Raw genomic sequence first — 10,210 nt, forward strand, 5'->3', positions numbered from 1 at the left:
TCTGCGAGACAGCGAGACACAGCGAAACCCAGCCCGAAACACACACACACCCGCAGCCTGGCTGGGAGTGTCGGCCGACCCCACACCAGTGAGCCAGCTCACACTGTCCAGCGGAGCCGTTACGTTACGTCACTAATACCCGAAATACGCCACTATACCCAAGAAGTAAGCAATGGAAAAAGAGAAATCTCCAACGAGGCGTTCTGGGGCAGCATAGACAGGTCTTTTCTGTGTTAGAGTTTTACTCGCTACAGGGTGTACTTTGAGGGTTTGTGACTCTGCAGACCGTTTACATGCATAAGAACCTTCATACACACAAGGGGACGGGTAATAACCGGAAAAGCATGACATGGGACCTTTAAGCTATATAATCATTAAAGCCTAAGAACAAAAAAAATAAACAAATAGTCATAGAAAATTTCACAGAGAATCGTCAAACAGTTAAAAAAACAAACAAAAAAAACAAAAAACTAACATGTCTTGTCTTTGTATACGGGTAAATGTCATGGGATCACTGAAGATATTATTTAATATCTGGGGATCACGAATGCCTAAACAGAACTTTAAAATCTATCCAGCTGTTTTTTGAGACCTATGAGTAGACAGACCGACATTACCATCCATAGCCGCTAGAGTGGTTTTAAAACTCCTGACCTACATGCTGTTTGTGCAAATGTCTTCAACCACAGAGGATCTAACTGGTCTCCTCAGCGTACATCTACAGATCGCTTTGCTAGGAGGAGCTTTACCAAAGGCCAACATTCAAGTGAACGGCTGAGCTGTCCTCCCTGCTCAGGGGCTCTCAGTGTCTGCTCCGAGCTCTGGGGACCAGGCTAATGGAGCTAGTGACCGTTGTAGGTTAGATGAATTAGCCATATCAGATCCCCATCTGTTGGCCCAGGTGGGCTGGCCATGTGACAGAAAGGCTGCATGCCAGCAATACCGACCAACATCTGGCCACCATATTTTCTTCCAATCTATCGTTTCATTTCTTTGCCCCTCTTCTGTACGCCTTTGAATCCTTTAGAAGATGAGCAACCTATATCCTGCGCTATAAATGTCTGCCTGAGTGCCTGAGGGCGGGTTGAAAGGAGAAACCTAAGATCACAAACTACAAAAAGAGCGTCTTGTAAGTGAGGGCTGTCAGACCAATGTAGGTCTGCAGCATGGTGAAGGGTATCATCTTTATGGTCCTGTAGCGCTGGGAGCACAGCAGGACGTTTTAATCAATCCAAAGTTAGATATGTTATAGACGCAGAGGAGATGGGACACATGCTGGGAGGGAAGAGGCTTCAGCCTGAGAGAAGCAGGAGCGACTCAAGTCTTCTCCTTATTTTCAACTCTGATTCAATGTATGTCCTTCAACATTGTGGTCATTATTTTTAAGGGCCTCTCCATATTAAAAAAAAAAAATGTTTTCTGTAGTTGACTGCAAACGAGAACATGTCTGGACATCTTTACCTGGAGGACACAGACTGTTGTTCAAATACAGATATTAAAGAGAGGAAGAAGCTGTGAGCCTTAATCTACAAATTGTGGCTTTAGGCTTTAAGCTGAAGTCATCCCACAAGTTTAAGAGTGACTGACAGAGAAGTGCCGGCAGTGTTGGAGGCCCAACAAACACAACGCTAAAAGGATTACGTGGGTACATTCAATTCTCCGGCTGGTAAACAATGAAAGTAGGGATGATTAATTTATGAATGGAAAGCAGTTATTAGAGTAGCTGAGGTCAGCTCTTCATTAAAAATGTATACAATGAAATCAGTGAGGGTGCTGAACCTGAACATGGCGACTAACTCAACATCCCGCGAAGAGTATCTCTCCTCTTCCTCTTCAACTTTGTTTTCAATCCCGTTCTTACACAAAATCTTAAAAACTTAAAAATAAGAAAGGCCTTAATCCGACCCATGAAAGCGTACAAACCAATGATTCCTATTTTGTACAAGAAAATCCTTCTGACTTGATCAACTTTAAATGATATGCGCATTCTAGTCCGCTTCTAATTTGCAAAGTAAATCTTAGTCAACCGTCATTACAACATGCAAACTAAAATGTGATCAATCCATCATTTTATCCTCGTAGACTTTTGTGAGAAAGTGGTAAGAACACATTCTCGATATATTGAGCTTTTTATGTAAGGTAACATGGACCTTGACCTCAAAGTCTAATAAGTGAAAATGTAGAAACCCTAAAGAGTTGGAGCATAATATAACGTGCATCCTCCCATTTACCTTAAATAGATAGATATATGGGTTTATACGTTTAAAAGACGTCCTGCTTGCATTTCATTTGTATTGCATTGTGTCAAGTACCATCACATTGATAAGTCCCCTTAAAGTATTGATTTGTGAGTACATACAAGTTAAGACAACCACACCAAGGGCATCAGTTTTTTTTAAATACATTTTATCGGTCTTCAACATATGATCTTTTAGGCAATGTAACGTGGGGATCGGAATTAAGTTTGATAAGATCATTACAAAGGTCAGGAAAAAACAAGAAATGTAAGGAAGTGTTTTAAGTTTACTGATGTGATGTTCTTTCTCGAGCTTAAACAAATCAAGTATTCTTTAACAGGCTCGAATGAAAAATGGTTTACAAGGTTGCAGTATATGTACACAGTTTTAATGCCTTGTGAAAGCTTCCCTCGGATACCGTGACTCAATCCTGCCACAAGCAATACCCTGCCTCGCTGCCAGCGCTCTGTATATGTCATAACTTAGTCCAGGCATTTTTTATTTTAATATGTTGTATTTAGTTATTTGATCTAATTCTACATTTTCTTTTACTGTAATCACGTGGTTCCAGTTCTCCTTTCTGTCTGGCTCATTCCTTATCCCTATATCATCTCATATAATCCTGATACTTTGACATATTTAGTCTTGTTTCCACGAGCAGTCGGGGAATGACGGTGCAAAAATATTAGTATTATGTATTTACTTATTTTTATATATATTACAATTGTTACAAACAATTTCAATTGTATTTGTTTGTTTTCATCAGCTTCCCTGCTGTGGGTTGGGGGGGGGGGGGGGGGGGGTTATGTTTGCTGTTTTAACTATTTTGTAACACAATGCAACATTTGAATGAAAATGTTTCTGAAAATAATGAAAATGTTTAATCGGTTCGTGAGTTCTGGTTATTTTATAATGAGTAAGCCAAGGGGGTATTTCTTTGTGCTTAGGAAAATACACATTCTATATTTACATGGCATGCTATGTTTTCTTAGTGTACAAATAAACCTTTGTCAAACTGTTTTCATGTGTTACTTTACAAGCTTTCTTTTGGGGATTTTCTTTTTTTACAAAATATGCTTTTAAAAAGGTAATATAAACATAATCAGCCATTTAAAAAAATGGTGGGGACATGTCAAGCAGTGTAAATGACACCAATGAACCCCACACACTAACTTCTCCCGTGAAATATACCACTTAATGCTTTGATTGTCGTCATGTGACTTATTTGATTAACAATGTTTTAATTCCTTTTCCCTGTCTTTGCTCAACCGCTGGTCTTTACCCTAAATCTGTCTCCATTCTCCGCCTGTTTTATTGATATTGCTTATCAATAATTAATCTGCAGTGGCGCGCCCACCCAACTTGTTTAGCAATGTCTGTCATCCTGCTGAATTAATGCAGGCCTGGATTAGAGTGGTGAGTTGGGCCGGCGTTCCTTTGTGTATTGCAGCATTTGCGCCACACAAGAGACATGTCAGGAACTATAATGACCAATGCCACATTATCCACCCCCCCTCAGCTTCCCCCCCCCAGAGCTCAGGAAGGCAGAGGCTTAGAGGCCATCATCTCTTATCAGCTGGGCAGTGCAGAGTAGCAGAGACAAATATCTCATTATGGAGATGAGAGTAAAATTAATCAGTATCCGTAATGTCCATATGCCAGTAGGAAACTAAATTATGCATAGGAATAGATAATGAAGAGGAAACAAATCCAGAGTTATTGAACAGTCAATAAGCTTTTGTATGTCAGTGTTATTATTTCTATAATAATCTTAGTTTGTAATCATTTCATACATTTAGTTTTGGGCAGAGACAGAAAACGTACCAACACCGCAATATATTTTTCCTGAGTGCTAGTAAGGCTTTATACGATTTCATCCTACTTTTGAGTGGTTAAACTAAACATAGCAATACGTCTCCTACATTTTCTAAATCCATTACAAACACCTCACTGGCAGTCTGAGGCTTAATCACATGTCCAATGTTTCCTTGTTAAGTGTCAGAAGCAAATGAGAACAAGCCTAATTATGTTCCGTGCTCACATTAGAGCTAATTGAGTGGATTACATTTATTATGTAAAACATTTGCAGAAAAGTGTGAACAAATATTTGCATAGCAAGTAGAACACAGAATATTTATAAACTCATATATTCAACTGTTTTTTTTATGTGCTCTGCAAACGTTTAGTTCGACAGAACTCACAAGTGCAAACACATTTCAATTGCCCCCGATGAAACCTCTGTTGCTATGGAAACTCTTTGACAGCCAGTAGATACATGAAACAACCTCGCACTAAGCTTTCCATTGACACAAATCACCCAGAAACCATCGTTTGACGCAGACTTGTCCTCTCCTCTTGGGCTTAACATCACAGGTCAGGGGACGCTGCTGGTGTTTCTTTAAACTATGATGGAGTAACAGGGTGAACTCTGGGAAATTATACACCTCGCCCCTTTAATTATACACCTACACCTTTAATTACTCCTATAATTACTCTATATTTAGGAGACAACTCTCACCACAATCAACTTTTTGTTTCACCAGATAATAAATTCTTCATTCTGTTATATGCGAATGTAGTAATGTGTTATTTATCATTTGCATGTACAGCACTTTGGTCTCGACCAAAAATCGTTTTAAAATGTGCTTTATAAATAAAACCTGATTTGATTTGATTTGATTTGATAAACATTTTGCATAACATATTTATCTGAAACAGGAGTTGGTTGATTTGTAATATATGCCGTATCATCCGCAAATCAGCTCCACTTCAACATTATACAGTACAACTCCATACACTATGTGGCATTTAAACCTTTGAAGGAACTAAACATGTTTTCCTTTACATTCAAGGACTTAGAGATAAGAGATTTGACATGGATAACAATGTCAAAATAAGAAAAAGGAAACATCCAGCATCATCGGTGTTATTATATGATTTGTAAAACATATTTTTCACATGTGTTCACACTCAATGCACTGATTTACTCTATAATGTTATTCAATCATATTGATGTATTCTGTACACACAACATATATTTCTCGTCTCTTCTCTTTGGACAGGGATCTTTCCTCAGTTGCTCTTCCTGAGGTTTCTTTCTTTATTCCACATTAAAAAGATTTATTTGTGGAGTTATTCTCTATCCAATGCCAGGGTAACAAAGGACAGAGGTAGTTGCATACAGATTGTAAAGTGGAGACAAATGTGTCACGTTGAGCTATATTAAATTGACCTTAGCTCATGTGTGTGTGAATAAATGTGTGGACAGATGTGAATGTCGTACCAGTAATCTTGTCCAGCTCAGCCAAAGTCTCCTGGTAGGAGCCGATGATTCCTCCGTATCGGGTCATCACCTCCTTTCTTAAGTTGTCCCAGTGAGGAGAAAGCTCCCCCAGCTCCCGCAGGTGCCGGACCCTGCAGAGAAACACACATCCGTGAGGACCACCGTCAGTGACGTACACAAACATCGGTTATCTTGCTATATTGAAAAGCTTATTTGTGTTTAAAACATACTAAAACATAAAACAATCCGATGTAAGGGAGGATTAGTAATATGTGTTATAGTATGCTACATCTAATGTTGGGTCATAAGCATGCTTCCCACACTCTTTCAAATCAAAGTTTTATAGTTAGGGTATTACAAAATGATGAACAGCCCATCTAAAATACAGATGCAGAATAGGACATACTGAACCACACACACACACACACACACACACACACACACACACACACACACACACACACACACACACACACACACACACACACACACACACACACACACACACACACACACACACACACACACACCGTCTGATTTAGAAAAAACCTGAACCTCAGGCTAGAAGCTTGTGCTCACTTATCCAATCTTCCCTGTCAAATTCATTGCTTGCTCCTGCACTTTTTCGGCCATTACGCGTAAAATAAAGCCATCGGGTGTTTACTGGTGTCACTGGAGTGATCCGTCTCCTGTCCTTCATCTAGTTGTACCTGCAGCCTAAGGCTAAAATCATCTGTGCTCCTTCTGTAGGAAATAACAGGGGCTGTGCATGAGTGTGACCATGTCTTTGTGTTAAGGGGGACCAATTTCCCCGCGTACGACCCTCTTTCATTGGTTAATTATTTGCATCAAGTGACATCAGATGGACTCATCATTCAGAAACAAGCCCTCAAGTATCCATTGAAAAGTAAATTGCAGCTATATTATAGAAAATTAGAGGTTGAAGGAGGTTCAATATGTAATTGAGGAAAACAAACATGGTCATATGCATTGCTTTCATGATACCAGGCCCAATTTTCAGTGATTACACCTCATACATTTTGTATAATGTATGTCTTGAAATGAAAGGCTGCACGCTCGTTGGCCCTGCTTATTGTTAAGACTGGGAATAATTGCTTGAATGCATAATGTAGTAGTTATTTCTTTGTTGTTCAACTACTACAACAAACATGAGGCGCTGATGGCCTCGCCGGACCATTTCCTGGTCTCCTCCAGGTAAGGAAGATATTTTTAGATTACTTTGAAGTATTTCAATGCTAAGCAGAACGCATTAAAAATAGCCGCAGAGATAAAGAGACAGAGTAAATCAAGGTCATTGTATCAAAGTTAAGATCAAACCCAGTCTTTTAAAGGGTTTCAGCCAAATCACTCACATGTCCCTATGTAGTGTTTTCATTTTAAATATAATTTGTTTTGCACCCAATTTGGACTAGAGCTAGACTGATACATTATGTGATATACTCTTTATTTATATAAGCCTGCAGGCAAGTTTAGACAGACCAATCTGATGCTAAACTCACACGGCACAGTCTCTCTTTTAATCATGGAGCTGTGCTTAAGCAGTCAGTGCTCCGCTCACTTTGTGGCTGCATGCCTGCCGCCTTTGTTGTTGTTGTTGTTAGCCTTTCCAAAACCCACCTATCTCCACCTCCAGCCCAGCATCACCCTGTAAGCCAGCAGCCCACCTTCTCCTAAGGGGGTAGGTATTTATCGTTGTTACTCACTCTGTGTCCCACTGTTTCCTTGCGGGAAGGTAGTAAGTAAGCAAATATATTATGCCAAAAGGGATTACGTTAATTCAGGAACAGCATCTCCATCACATAGCTGGCTTTAAGGGAGCACTAACATGTTAAATGATCACTTTCAAAGGGGCCCTGTTATTCTATTTTTCACGTACACATTTGTATTTCATGCCTTACTGTCACATGTTCACATGATTTAATCTCTCATACTGCCTGCCTGTGCTGCAGCACCTCTTTTCACCCTCTGTCTGAAACCAGAGCCCAGTCTGCTCTGTTTGCACTGGAAAAAATGCTGCTCCAAAAACAATTTAAATAATAATGAGAACAAGGTGTTTTCACTTGAAATAAGTAGAAAAATCTGCAAATAGATAGAGAAAAAATGTGCTTGGTAAGATTTCTTGAAATAAGAAGGGATATTTAGATAAATTAGACCTTGTAATCAGCTGGGAGAACTCATTTTGAACTATATTTGACCAGAATCAGGAAATGCTTTGTTACAATATAAGCCGCAAATGCACAAAAGTTTTCTATTTTCTGATGTTAGTTGGTGATTTTCAAATAAATATGTGTTTCATCTGAGATACAACTCAAAATAAGATTTCTTGATTTAACAAGATGATGCATTGTCTAAAAACAAGACCCGATATCTCACTGCAGTGTTACTTCTGAAGCTATTGTGTCACATGTACTTGGCTAGATTTTGAGTTTTTGTAGTGTGGTTAGCTGGTCGGCTCTGTTGTGATTGGTGAAGGGAATTGGAGGGATAGCAAATAGAAGTGTGTGTTACATATTGATGTCACTGCTGTGTAACGGAAGAAAACAAAGGAGGTGTTTCAGGCAGGGGTGGGGGGGGTTTTGTGGTGTCTGAAGGGAACTTTGGAATTTAAGCCTTTGCTGACCATTTACATGCACAAAAACCCACTTAAAAACACTAATACAACCTTTTTAAATGTGATGACTAGTATGTGTCTTGGCAGGGTTGGGAGGGTTACTTTGTAAATGTAATCAGTTACTGATTACTGAATACATGGCTCTGAAAGTAATCCGAATACAGTTATGTGTCTTAAAAAACGTAATCAGATTACTTTTAGATTACTTTTGGATTACTTTCTTTTTCCATCACAGATGGGTATGTTTTGGTGAACAGGAGACACAAAAAGCAAAAGGAAACTGAACGTGTTTTTACTATTTTAATGGCTTATCAAGAGCACAACTGAAACATAACATCTGAAACGATGTAACAACATAATAAACTTTTTGGGGATGCAGCTTGGGATGTGAGGAGTGAGGGACACGGCTTAGAACGGGCGTGTCGTCTTCTGTCCTGCCAGTGTTGGCAGGACCTCCTTCACTTCATGAAATCTCTGCAGCACCAGGCGGCAGCGGGAGGGTTAACTCAGCCTCTGAGAAGACAAGCGCGCAGTGCCTTTCACGCTCCGCCTTTCACGCACCGCCTTTACCGCCTTCACTGTGTTTACCTTCAGAAAGGCTAAAGAGTGGTGTGGCTGACACACACACACACACACACACACACACACACACACACACACACACGATTTAAACGCAGACTTCTGTTCCTCCATGTTTCGTTGTTATCGTTTCACTGAGCGGACCCGCCCCTTTTTTTTTTAAACGCTCCCTTCTTTCTTAATAGGTTTTGTGGGCTGTGATGATTCGGCTGTACCTTTAGTAATGAATATTAAATGTTGTGAGGAAATCTTTCCACCTATAATTCCAATAAGTAATCCAAAATGTATTCACTTCAGGTTTACGAAAGTAACTGTAATCAGATTACTCGTTTTTCAAATGTAACGTGAGCTGAATACAGTTACTTGATTTTTGTATTCTGATTACGCCGTTACATGTATTCCATTACAACCCAACCCTGCATCTTGGTCACAATACAAGAAAAAACATGCTCACAGATTGTTTACTATATGTCAATATCAGTATCTAACTCAACAACCCAGTGTTGGACAGGCTGCAGTAAACACCACACATGAATTCCCATTACATCAAATGTCTCAGGGTGGGACATATCAAATCTGGCAAATTAAACCAAATATCATCTGCAGGGGATGCAACAACTAGAGCTAATTGAGAATATGTATTACAATGTGGGTAAACTGACTCTTAATATACACACGCTCCAGCACAGTATGCAATCAGCTTACTTCATATACATAAAGCAAATATTTGCTAATGATCTCAAGCCCCGCTAAAAAAACACTGAGCCCCTTGTAAAACAGATGTTACATCACATACAACACTTTACTCATTCCTCGCCTCTGTGTACTTCTAAATAAACCTGCAGCTGAAACATATCGCTGCACGATCCTGCCAACACGCTCTGCAGGTGGTCGTCAGTAAGTTATGCCTATGGCAACGGAAGATAGACAGGGGGCTTCCTCACAAAGGGAAGTACACTCCAGATTACCATGGGCAGCAGCACAGGCATGCGTGTGATTTAAGGTTATTCAAAGGAAGCATCATTTTTGCTTTTGGTGTATAAGTAGTGCATGAAATCCTTCTGAATTATCAAGTGATTGAAACAGAGATCAATAACCATGTTTATTTACAAGATGGTTTAGAGATTAGCATCTTTGTATATGAGAGTGCCATTAGGAGATAAGGAGAAAAACACATTTTTTTTCCAAAAGATCAATTATTTTTACATAAATGCAAGCTAATGGGCAGCCGCTTTGAGGTAGATTCCTCAAATAGAGAGTAATATATTTGTTCCCGCATAAACACTTGAACACCATGAATGAGCCATTATAACCTTTTAACCCTTAGATGCATAAGTGGGTCTTATTTGACCCGGTGAGGTGGTTTTCTTGAAGTATCTTTGTAATTTATCATTTCATATTCCAGCTATTCCTCAAAAAACATGTTTTGGATATCATGCCATTCAAATTTTTAATTTACATTTATGCATTTGGAGAAAT

The 10,210-nt window shown here is 39.4% G+C and overlaps 1 protein-coding gene across 1 annotated transcript in view; it reads right to left on the reverse strand.

Annotated features, from left to right (window-relative positions):
- Positions 1-10,210, reverse strand: part of LOC104952505 (type II inositol 3,4-bisphosphate 4-phosphatase-like) — a 40,021-nt gene that overhangs the window by 15,606 nt on the left and 14,205 nt on the right. Inside the window, exon 4 of the mRNA XM_010779345.1 lies at positions 5,521-5,651. Coding sequence (XP_010777647.1) covers positions 5,521-5,651 — 131 coding nt within the window. The remainder of the gene's footprint in view (positions 1-5,520; positions 5,652-10,210) is intronic.

This window comes from Notothenia coriiceps, unplaced genomic scaffold, assembly GCF_000735185.1.
Source record: "Notothenia coriiceps isolate Sejong01 unplaced genomic scaffold, NC01 NC01_scaffold00000339, whole genome shotgun sequence".
NCBI classification, from domain to species: domain Eukaryota; kingdom Metazoa; phylum Chordata; class Actinopteri; order Perciformes; family Nototheniidae; genus Notothenia; species Notothenia coriiceps.